Genomic DNA, 12846 nt, shown 5'->3' on the forward strand with positions numbered 1-12846 from the left:
CTCAACAGGATCTTCAGCTTTATTGTGAAAGGTTTATGTGGAAAAACAAGCGGACTGCGGAGCCACACGCTGGGTTTCCCGTCATTGTTGCTAACAGCAAATCATAAAAACAGTCGCTTGTCCGTCCGTAGTGTGGTTATTTTAAATTTAAGAGAAAGAGAGAACTTTAAGAAATTAATATAGGCACTACAGTGACCATCAAAACAATTTAAAATTTTGCTGTAAACACTTTATGTTGCGACACCATGAAACAAACGATAGCGTAATATGAACGTTTTCATATCGTCATCCGATATATATCGAACAGCCCTACTTTAGCTCATACACTGAACAGAAACCCAATCATTGAAGAATTAATCAACAATAAGAGGAAAATCTGGTGTCTATATCAAAATCAAGTTCCTGACCACGTGCAGATACTCTGATATCAGAAATAGGGCTCATGCAAAAAACAAAAACAACAAAAAACAGCAACAAGCATTGAGATATTTCTTAAAAGCAAGGGAGTAGGACAGCAGGCACAGTCTAGCCTCGGACTGAACAGAGTGCTGTGTGTGCACTGCAACAAGATCCATTTGGTATTAGTCACAATCTGGAAGGATCAACAACATTATGCTTGATACTTGAGCTGCACATCAGATAACATGGGCATCGAAAAGCTCCAGAAAGCCCACAAGCAATAACCACCCTCTCTACTTTAACTTTATTTTTCTTCAATTTCTTCTTTTGTCTTGTGTCCTCACTTAATAGAGACCCCAGAATGAGGCTTTGGTATGGTTTGGAAAAGCAGCTCCACTTGCCCAACCCAATGCCAGCGGGCTGGCTGTGACGCTGAGTCATAGTGGTTGAATCAATGTTTAAATTTGGAGCATGTGATGTGGATTTATTCAAGACATCTTACAGCAATAGGATCTGAGCAGCTATTTCTGATGACAATGTTTAGCTCAAGCCGCTAAAAACACTGTCGAGTGCTCTCTTTGATTCTGAGAGGGTTTGTGTTATACACTTGTCTTTGACACTCTCTGGAGTGTGCTAAAGAGCTTATCTGTTTGCTCTGGACAGCAATAGATTAGCAGTTATTTGCAGAGGATTTGCATATGGCTGAGTCAATAAATCATGAGTAAAGGCCTCTTTCAGCTGATCATGTGTCAGAATTACAGGCTTCCTTTCACAGTAAAATCATAACCTGCTTATATATTAGACATCTGTAACAGAGTTCTTATTGTTCCATTTCATTTTAGATTAAAAGTATCAACTACAATATTACCAATAAATATTTTTTCCTCTGCTGTATTGTAAAAGGATCAAATAATGTGAGAATATTCACTAAGGATCTATTGTTTTTAATACCCAAATCATTAAACTGACCCAAAGAGTCTGTTAGACCACTGCATGCACACTAATATATACCCAAAGTCAAATCACTCACCACAGATCGAACTCTTTCCTGAAACCTCAGCGATATCAGTGAGACATTAACCGCCATCAGTGATAACGCCCTTCTAACACATTTCCTGTTAATAGTTTAAGAGGAGAATAAGTACCTGGTTTTGGCACTGAGTTGGTCATGGACTGTGGCACTTTGTCATTTATGAGCTCCACACACTCACTGGGGAAGAAGCCAACCTGGAAAGAGTTACAGCACAGAGAGAGGTGGGAGGAAAGACAATCACATTTTAGAAGACAATAATGGCACCCAAGGGCGTAGAGATGTTAAGGAGTGGTTGCCATATCAGTTATATGATTTATGGCTGATTTTTACCATTTTGTCATCACGTTACATAAACACTTCCCTTCTAAACTGAAGCAAAACTCAGATAAAATCATTACAGTGGGTCATTTAGGTTTGTAGCAGGTTTTACATTTGAATATGATCACATTAACTTTAATTAGCAAAAATAGACATTCAGGTTGCCCAAGGATACAAAAAAAACAAAACAGTGCAAATAATGTTAGCAGGTCAGACTACATGGCAGTCTGGAAAAAGTGGGATTCAAAAGGGTCTGTTTATGACTCAGACACACTCAGATTAAAAACAGGATGGCAAACCGCCTTGTTGGTTGATGACTGCACTGATTTTTTTCTGCATTTGCTGACCAATTGGAAGCAGTTATGGGATTCAACAACGAAGGGTGTTGCATGCTCAGCCTCTGGGTGAATCCTTTCAATCACAAGGCAATTGCACACGTCACCTGGTGGGTGGCACTCTCTCCAAACGATGGCGGCCTAACTCTGACTTTATACATGCAGATAGACTGAGCAAAACTCATCTACACATGTCAGTGTTAAAAAGGAACTAGAACCAGCTGGTTTCCAGCTGGATGCATTCTCACTGTATTCTTACTGAACATAAAAGCGAGGTTGCAGAGCACCTATAGTATCTTGCAATTAAACCAGCATCCTGGAGAAACCACGTCACCATTTCCCCAAAATTTCCCAGGTGTGGGACTAATAAAGGATTATCTTATTTGCAGGAATTTCACTTTCACTTTCAAATGTATTGAGCCCATTCAATCCCAACCAGCAACCTGACAGTGCTATCCCTCAGCCTCCTCGTACGTACACCTAAGGTATCAATTTGAAACTCCTACATCACCTCGTTCAAGTTATCGACAATATCCTCCCATCAGCCTTTTACGGATGGGGGTAAAAGAAAAACAATACAATTGCAAGTTCATTGCACATCAACACTCCATTTGTACATAGTCACTGTGTTCCCAATTGTGACTGTAGTTTACAGAGCTACAAAGCCTGTAAAGAGGAATTAAAAGCCACCCAGTGTCAGAGCAGTGAAGTTTCAAAGACTGAATGCCATGTCGAGAGAAACTGTCATTGAGGATTTTACTGTGGGCCAGCCCAGGTGGACCAGACTGTGGAAACCAGTTAAATGTGCGTCAGAACCCTGATAGCAGAGTTTTGGACATGTTGCAGTAGCCTATGTGGCATAGTGGCACAGTAGCCTATTCTAAATAAGATTCCCTGACGGAAAGGAGAAGGAAGGCTTCAATTCAGTGACAGGATAAAAAAGTAAGACCAACAACCATGAGCTCTGTTTTGTTGCTCTTAAATCTGAAAGAATGCGGACAGTAAGAAACAAAGCTTGCAAGCTAGTTAAAGCACACAACACCCTATGCTGTGACATGCAAACTAACATGCCTCCCTCTCCTCACACTCTCCTGCCTTCCTGCATCACTACCTGGTGTTTGAAATCCTCCAAGGGAGTTTTACTGTTCACTCGACATTTACTCTGCATATCTTTTTTTTTTTTTTTTTTTTTTTTTTTGGGGGGGGGGGAGCTGCTCTTTACCCATTATGGATTTTAACCTAAAGTTTACATTATACAATAAAACACAGGAGTATTAGTGGTACAAACAGGCCACTTCTGGCATCATCAACTGCCCCCTACTGGTGGTGTCATCAGCCATCAGTTCTACCAAGACATCCTAGATTTGAGTTTCACTTTGCTTTTACTGTTAACAAAGTTCAAATGTGACAAACTGAGTGAACCTCTCATTCATATAAAACATCTATAAGTATAGACCAGCCTACATGTGTTCAAGTGTTCAGAAACTCTGTAATCCAGAGGAAGCTAGTTATTTGTAGCTAGTTAAACATAAATGATCAGTAAACATCCTGCTAGGGCTGGACTGTTCACCAACATCACATAACCTTTAAAATATAGGTTCTCAAACTAAATGAGGAACAATTAGTTCCTCATCGCTGTAATCACAATAGGATCTGGTTATGGTCAGGAAGCAAAAACTATACATGTGGGTATGTGGGGATTGTTCCAGATCCTTTCATAGACATAAACTATCACACTGCACCCACTGTTGCCTGGGGTGTTGCATTTATTTGGACAGAGCCAGTCAGGAGAAGCAGCGGGGGTGATAATGTTGGGGGATCTGTCAAAAATAAAGACTTGTCAGGCAGAAGGCCGAGCTCGGCGTAAGGCAACATCTTCCAGCCAATGATGTGACCTATCAAAAACCTGGAAAAGCAACTGCTGTAAAATTAGTATTATAAACTTCCACATCGGGCTTTGGTGTCTTCTTTTAAGCGCATTAATGAAATAATTTCTAGATCATTTTCACTGTTTCACCAGTTAAGCACCACCAATGCAGCCCCCTGTTTGGCTTGAATGCTGGCCTCCTTTACACCTGAACACCCACTTAGCAAATCTTGCCCAGAGTGTTTTGTATACACTTGTCTGGGTAAAAGTTTCATACACACAAACACAGTGGGCATACTGTTCTCCTGTGTTATTGATGACCTTCATTTCAAAATACAACTGCCGATTTAAGTGTTTTCTTAGACTGATAGGATTCATGTTAAATAGTGATTAAGCAAGCTTTTTGACTAACTTCATTAGTATTGTGACTACTTTGACTGACAGGTATTTTAACTTGGGCAGCAGCAGCTGATTGGTACCTTACCTCCATTAACTGAACAGGACCTCCGCACTGCTTTTTATAGTGTTTATGCCTCTTACAATATTGCCTGCTCTTTAGTATATATTGTCCAACAGGTTTGTGCTTTCCGTGAGTGAAAACTAAGAAATTTTGAATGTGCCAATGCCCTCTTTATAACGCCAATTAGTTCAGTAGCCAATAAGAGCTAAGTGGATCCATGAAGCTGGAGCCAAATGCTATTAATATGGAAGCAGTTTGTTTAGTTAATGAAGTTTTAATGACATTTGTAGAATGACATAGGCCTTTAACAGTATGAGCATGTGTCCAATAACAGCTATGCTAACAACACCATAGTATGCTCCATTTGATTACTTAGCAAATCAATTCTTTAAATTACTTTATGTGAATATTAGCATACAACGTAATTTGAAAATGGAATGCCTAAGTTATTCTTTACATTATATATGCTAAGAATGGCATCACATATATTCTTACATTGCAGCTAAGAGACAGCTAGCTAATTCTGCCACTAGCAAAATTAAGTCTTAGTGTTAATGCTAGTTAGCTAGCTTGCTAACAGCTAATGCATTATACCTACTTGTGTACTAACTTCTGTGTAACATCAAACAGTCTTGATTTCAGGCATCAGTAAATCAATTGCACAAGGTAAATATACATGCTAATACTTGCTTCTTACAGTAACAGCCAACATATCGGGGTTAGCCAACTACACAACATGTATCTAGCATTGGTTGCTTTGTCTCATCAGTCAACTTGGACTCAATATAAACACTCTGACAATGTCCATTGCAGTTTTCTAACAGCTGTGACTGCCAGGTTACACACAGCTCCTTTAACTTCAGTCATGTGCTGTTCATGGTTTTATCTTCTCTTCACGAAACATGCAATATTTTTAGTACCAAGAGAAAATCATGCAGTGTCATGAAAAAAGATAAAACCATGAACAGCACATGACTGACTATATATGCACACAGCGTAGGAATATGAATTAACTCATGTAATCTCCCCCAAAGCTTCACATGAAGGTGGATTTGTATCTCCCTTTTCCTTTCAGCAGACTCTTAAATATTTGAAGTTTACTTTACAAAGAAGCTCCTTGTCCTTGAAAACCTCAAATACAAGTCATATCAAAAGTTTACAGCCAGAGGGAAAGAACGTGCGAGTTTGTTTCAATGTGCTTTGTGAGCAGCGTACCTGAAAACCATGCTTGCCCCTCCACCATGTGGTGTCCTCTTTAGGGGGCATGTCAATCACAGACACGATGTCGCCAACCTGCAGAGAGTAACAAGCTGACATCAATGATTGTTATAACTGAAACGACAATACATCTAAGCTGACTTCCTCTTACAAGTGCATATTTAGTAAGGATTGTTTAGAGCTGAAAAGCTTGTCTTGAAAGACAAAAAAACAAACACCTACTCAGTTTTCATATTTATTTACTGGTAATATCTGGACCGAAGGCATCTTTATTGCTGTTTCAGTTTGTTTTCCTCTTGTATCACCATCTGTGTAACATTAACTGCTACAAAGCCAGTTTAAAAAATAGGTGTAAAGAATTCACTCTCATATTTTGACACAGAGTAAGTGAGAGTGTGCGCTAATACTAGTCATCGACAAAACAAGCATTCATAAGCTGTTAGCTCTATCGGGGTTTTGCCTCAGTAACACAGCATGGGTCTACTAAGAATTTTAAGGTGTAAGTCACTGGACAGTCACTTTTTACTGTTTAGGGAATCAGCATGTAGAAATCTTTATTTCCACAATTTAATACAGCTTTAAAAAAAAGTTTGAAACTCCAGTACAGCTTTTGGAGAGGGAGCAGTCACATGCTGTTGTAATAAAAGTGATTGTGAATGACCATGGCAGACCCAAACATGCTTTGCAGCATACTTTATTTCTCGCACACACGGTTGCTGTAACAGTACACTCAATGGCTGCAGCTCTCCTGCTGCCAGCCGTACGCATAAACACCAAACACAGGACCCAGTGCAATATTTAAGTCGGCGGGGCATGATTGCAGATGCCGTGCAGGTGCGTCCGCCTTCCCTGCACGGCATCGCAGAACACACCCCGCCACCGTGATTTATCTTACACCAGTTAGTCAGAGATAAATGAAAGCAAAGCAACAATAGACTACACTGAGTTACTGAAGCTAATGACACAGAGACAACTCTCTACATATATGTATATTTGTCCTTTAAAGACAACATCCATACATCTTCTGCTTAACTGGGGTGTTGCAGGGGCAGCAGCCTATGCAGGGAAACCCAGACCTCCCTCTCCCCAGCCGTCACCTCCCACCAAGCAATAGAATCTCTCTAATGTCTCCTAGGTCTATCTGTGGCCTCCTCCTGGTAGGCACCTCACACAGAAAGCACCCAGGAGGCATCTTAGTCAGATGCAAGAACCACCTTGTTGCAGTGCTATAAGGAAAACAAGTATTAACCATATTAACCTGCCTAAACACGTTTCATCGCCAACCTTTGGATCATCTCTGTATCAGGGACTTTCTCCTGGCAGCAAGCTAATGAAGCTGAGGCTTGTGTGTGATGCCTCGCCCCATCAGTAACCTAACTGTTCTCCACAGCACTTTGATGGCTCAAGCTTCCTGGAGCTCACTCTTCTGTGTGTGCTAGTGAAGGAGCTGATATTAACAGAATGATTCACAACCATCAGGTTCTGTGGAAGCCATTGCCCAGACTTTTATATGGCAACGGCTACAAGGAGTCACAAGTGAGAGCTGGGTGCAGTGGACAAAAACAGAAAGTACATCATGTTCCCCCATCTCTCATTCATGTATGTGACATGGTTGAAGCTACAGATCTGTTTCTATTAAAAAGGAAAAAGGCGTGACCGTCACCTCAAAGGACAGCTCGTCTGAGGCCTGGGCTGTGTAGCGCTTTATGACATGAGCAGCAGCAATCGCTGGAACATTGATGGACGATTCTTCGTGAACCAGCAGATGATTCCCCTTATTGTCCACCTGATGAAAACACAAACCCAAAACTTACATGTCAGGTTAACAGAAGCAGCCATCAGCTAACAAATGCTAATATAAGAGTGCACTAAATATGTTTCTATTGGTGCTTCCAGACTGAAAATGTGTAAGGGTACAAAGACAACCTGCAGGGCTTAAGTTACAATTGATAGGAATAAATTAATACCTATGAATGTTTGAAGTCCCTGATAATATTTACTTTATCTATATCAATAAATACTAGATGGTTATGTGTAACTTCAGCAGTCCTTTAGTTAAATTATTCTTTTACAGGAAGTGTATTTACCTCCATCCACGTGAGGGCAGGCCCACAATTGATCTTGTTGTCAGCAATTGCTGAGAGCCGGGAGAGGTAAGCCAACAACATCTGGGAAACTGACTAAACATGGACAAAAACACAGAGAGCAGTTAGTGTCATTACATTTACTTCACAATAGTGCCATTTACTAGTGCAACAATTCATTACAAACACAGTAAATTTCAAAGTCTGCTGCCAAAACAAGTCATTATAGTTAAAGATCCCTTTTAATGGTTTAAAGTCTGCTTGCTTTTGCTATGTGTTCACAAAGGCAGCACATTTTCCAGCTAATGATGAGGTCTGCATAAAAGTACACAAACAACTTGAAATGACTTTAGCTCTGACCTAATGTTACAAGGGATATTTAGCTTTATAGTTTCTGGTACCACAATTCCCCAAATTGAGACATTATAAAACAGTAAAACTTTGATCAGCAGAATGTTTGAGATCAAAGTTCTGTCATGTAAAAACCATGTAAACCACGGCTTCCTACTATCGATATTAATGCCTCATGACAATGAATTCTAAGGGCGATCGTGGCTCAAAGAGTTGGCAGTTCGTCTTGTAACCAGAAGGTTGCCGGTTCGAGCCCCGGCTCGGACAGTCTCGGTCGTTGTGTCCTTGGGCAAGACACTTCACCTGCTGCCTACTGGTGTTGGCCAGAGGGGCCGATGGTGCGATATGGCAGCCTCGCTTCTGTCAGTCTGCCCCAGGGCAGCTGTGGCTACAACTGTAGCTGCCTCCACCAGTGTGTGAATGTGAGAGTGAATGAATAGTGGAATTGTAAAGCGCTATATAAATGCAATCCATTATTATTATTATTATTCTCTGATCTAAGCTTGAGTCTGGCTCAGAATACTGATAAAAGTCTGTAACAGCAAGACTACAAATCACTTTGGGATTTAAGCCATACAGGTTTCCACAAATCTACAGTTTCTGCATACATAATGTAAAAATAATAAGCCTTGAGGGTGTTGATCAAAATAAGGCACTGATTTTGCTCACAGTCCCTGGATGCTCCAATACCTCAGACTGATCAGTCAGACTGTCCAATCGAGGCAGCTCAGGCAGCTGTGAGAAGCGTCGGTCGTAGATGCAGAGGTGCAGGTGTTTGTCCAGGACACGAAAATCCTCATAGCTGCGCTTCACAATCCAACTTCGACCCTTCGGAACAATGCAAGCGTAACCGCCAAAAAGAAGAGAGAACACAAACAGTTGACTGAAGGGATACATATTTCTATTAAATTGGGCTAAGGTTAAATTCAAATGATAAAAAGCAGAGCTTAGCTGTCAGATACAACATAAGCTTGAGAGTAGGAAACATTTTACATGCAATTTGCAACAAATGATAAAGAGTTCTTATATATGTAGCACTTCATTGTTTGTCTTGTTAGAGTTTAAAAGGCCAAGTCTGTACACCGTTTTACAAACGTTCCTCATAAACAGACTGATAAAACATGGAAACAAATTATCTGTTCCTCTAAATCAATGGAAGAGTATCTAAGATTTAAAAAAATGTTTTAAAAAATCTAAAAAGGGGCTCAAGTCGCCCACAGATTTGTCTACTTTGTATTAAAAAGTATTCACTGATCATCGACACCTTATCCAGCCCTCGCTTGTAGAATAAATAATAGAATAATTTTGTTTCCAAACCACTAAATTAAATCTAACTTAAATAACAACTTAAATAACAGTTGCTCCGTGTATTGGCTATTTCTGTTTTAAACAACAAGAAACCTCAAAAACCCTCTCAGAGAAACTAGTGTTCAAAAAAAGTCTTCTGCTTTGATCTGGCCTAGAAAAACTGTCTTTGAGGCAAGGACTTGCACGAGTGGGACTGCAGTGCAACACTCAGCCCACTGATTCCAGCGCTGTTTTAAAGAGCTGGCTGGGAGAGATGCCACTGGGAGAGCTCTGTTGGCTTGGGGAACTCGATGCTTCCCTGTCCCACTTACAAATGCTTCTCCAAGTTAACCCACCTATCTGGGTTTGTGGAACTGAAACTGGGGTTAGGGTTAGTGTAGATTTAGCAGTAATTCCAATGACTTTAAGTAGTTACAATTTCCAAGTGCCCCGCCACATACTTGTGTGCCATTGCCATGGTGCTGCAAATTGAAGATAATCTGTACATTTGAATGCATGAAACTGGAATAAAAATGTGTCACAAGGCAAAGCTTATGAGCATCTGGTTTGCACGTCTGTTTGTTTGCTGTACTTCATATCTCTGGTTGAATCCAGCTGTGTAAAGATTTGTAAATTTTCAATTAATTTTAAATAAAATCAGTGCTTTTCTTAAATTTAGCCAATTAGCTTTGAAATTTAGATTTTTCAGTCAAAGTAAAAAAATAAAAATACTCCATAAAAAATGCAACAACCCGTTTCTAGTTCTTTCTGAAAATGAGTCGAAGGATTTAAACTGTGAAGCCTTCCTTCCCACATTCTTCAAATCACTCTCCCAGCTGTGGCATTCATCCACAGCTCTTTTCATTTCCTACATAACTTTGATTTCTTTCAGATAACAGCTTAGGCATTTCAGAAATGACCTGTTGAGAGGGAGAAGTCTGCTGATATCTCAACAGGTGCTATTCAACATTTGAGGTGTATGTGTTCGGCTAAACAGGAGCCTATGTGGTTTGTGCATCGTTATACAAATTATAAGACACACTTAAAAAGTTGAGTGACTGCAGTACAAAGAATAAATAAATAAATATGTTCAGGTTTATATGAAGCTAATATCTCCATCAAGCTAGTCCCATTGTGTGCCAGCACATAGTGCCTCAAAGCACAGGACTGACCAGACCAACAATAGTTGCTCAGCACCCACACAACTTGCCAAATATCATCTGATTCTCAAAAATTAGATTGAAAAGTTGCCATTTTGACATAGTGGAGAAGACTTGGCATACATTACTGAAGTTTATCTAAAAAAAAATAATTGAATGGGAACTTTAGAAGTTGATCCAAAATGACAAGGAATGCTTCATCACTGTGCAAAGTTAGAGACAACAACAGTCAAATTTAAAGCAGGTATAATTTATTGGTTTTATATCAGTGTAGTCACTACACTTTCTCACAGCATGTGCCACCGGCAGATGGAATGATGGATGATATTGAGACTGAAAGACGGCACAGAAACAGCAGCAGCTCAGGAACAAGCCTGTCAGTAAAGCATGTGCTGAGTATGGCCTAGAAATCACAAGGTCAAAATGAAATGTGCCCCCTAGGGTGGTTAAGAATGACCAAGCTAAGATCATTTGGGACTTCCAGATAGAGATGGACAAACTGGTGATGGCACTTAGGGCAGTGACCTCCAAACTGGGCAAGTGGTTCCAGCAGATCCCATCGACAACATCTGAGATCTCTGTCCAGAACACTGCAGTCCTGGGAACAGCTAAGATGCTATGCAGCACCCTCAAGCTCCCGGGCCTCTGGTAGAGGACCCGAGCTTGAACAATAAAGACTTCCCACAGCCAAGTTTGTTTTTTGTTTTACATACACACACTAATGCACCACCAATGCACAGGAGTTTGCAGTCTTACCTGGCAGTAAATATGAACCAAGTACACCAGCTCCTTAGATTCATAGCCATTCCGCGTCACTTCGCTTTGTTCATCGCCAAGGGACAGCTGAAAAACAAAGAGAAGGTCTGAGGCATTCGATGAGCATAACATGGGTTACTTCAAGCAACTGTGGTTCTTTAAATATGATTAAAAAGTATTGGTTTATCTTGCCTTGTTTTATCATATGCATCTCTGCCTGACATATGTGACAAACGCAGGCTCATGAATGGTTTCAGGAGTAGTTTTGTGGGCTTGGGCCATATCAAAGTGCCATCCACACACAAACTTGTAATAGTAGACCTCGGTCCTCAGTTAACGGAAGTCAGTTCATTTCTTTTTCTAACGTTACATCTTTCTCTACAGAGAACTGCTTTGGCATGATGAACTACAGAAGCACCAGTGACCTGCTGAGCTACACTCAAGGCTCTGCCCCATATATTAGGATGGCCGACCAGCCCCTCCATACTTATTCTAAGCACGTTTTTCGGTGACCAAGCAAGTAGGGAAGTTTTGTTGAAATGCTTCACTCTCTTATAAAAAAAAAACAGGGATTCATTAATGCTTGGTTACCAGGGTAACCCCAGTTCTCTGAAGACCCAGCTCCACTTGCATGACCAGTCATGGACGCTCTACTACCACTATGCCTGTTTAATATACACACCAGTCACTTCAAGAACACTCCCTCATTTCTTAAAGAACAAAGGACATTGTTTGCATTGCATGAAAACACACAGATCTATGGACATCTGTCTGAACGTGACCCACAGCTGATGGACTTTTTTGTGGTTGAGCATCCACTCCCCGTACAGTGGTTTCCCTCTGGAGAGCAAATCTGCTCTGGTGTTCAACACACCAGGAACATGAGTCGGCAGGAGGTGCTTGCTGCTCCACATAATCAGGCAGAAAGAAAGCTTGTGTAATGTCACGAAACAAGTGCATCCCTGACAGTTTATATACACCACCACTGTTGCATTCTGTCCTGACCGAGACATGACAATTTTTCAGGAGCAGCAAGAAATAGAGACCATGGTTCCCTTGGGAAACAGAGCAATGTGCAGGAAAATTTTCTTCATGCAACCTCTCGATAGAAAACCCTGAAAAGAAACTGTTCATTTCAAGGTCCAGATATTTAATATTCAGAGTGGGAGACGGCACACTCTTGATACAATTGATGATGAAAATCAAGCCAGACAGGCTGCATAATAGTGCCTGGGTGTTTTTCTCCAGTGCCTCTTCACACATACTAGAAAATCTTTCAAATATACAAACACACTGAGCCCTGCCGCCTGCCAAGGGTTCAGAGTTGCCTTAACATACTTGGAGAAAACCCCAAGGGTGAGTGCCAGTCTGAAAAAGAGGGTCTGCTATTCTTAGACTATGCCCTAAAGGGCATTCAAAATTATGAATTTGTATTTGCTGAAGTGAGAATTGAGGGAACATAAATCCATTTAGGTATCCATTCATTATCTTTTCCAGTGCATTGCTTCCTGCCCTTCAGCCTACAAGAGAAGAAACTTTGCTGTCCAAAGCCCTTTCAGCTCCCCCTGCACCCAATGA

General features: G+C 40.7%; 1 protein-coding gene across 1 annotated transcript in view; it reads right to left on the reverse strand.

The window, feature by feature from the left end:
* The window catches only part of arhgap32b (Rho GTPase activating protein 32b), a 127954-nt gene that overhangs the window by 25593 nt on the left and 89515 nt on the right, over window positions 1-12846 (reverse strand). The window contains exons 6-11 of the mRNA XM_085364282.1: window positions 11269-11355; window positions 8756-8893; window positions 7718-7810; window positions 7294-7416; window positions 5628-5705; window positions 1545-1626 (exon numbers count right to left, since the gene is read on the reverse strand). Coding sequence (XP_085220408.1) covers window positions 1545-1626; window positions 5628-5705; window positions 7294-7416; window positions 7718-7810; window positions 8756-8893; window positions 11269-11355 — 601 coding nt within the window. The remainder of the gene's footprint in view (window positions 1-1544; window positions 1627-5627; window positions 5706-7293; window positions 7417-7717; window positions 7811-8755; window positions 8894-11268; window positions 11356-12846) is intronic.

Source organism: Diplotaxodon limnothrissa, linkage group LG10 (genome assembly GCF_057381915.1).
Source record: "Diplotaxodon limnothrissa isolate DT_005_m linkage group LG10, D_limnothrissa_male_GT1.1, whole genome shotgun sequence".
In the NCBI taxonomy this organism is placed as follows: domain Eukaryota; kingdom Metazoa; phylum Chordata; class Actinopteri; order Cichliformes; family Cichlidae; genus Diplotaxodon; species Diplotaxodon limnothrissa.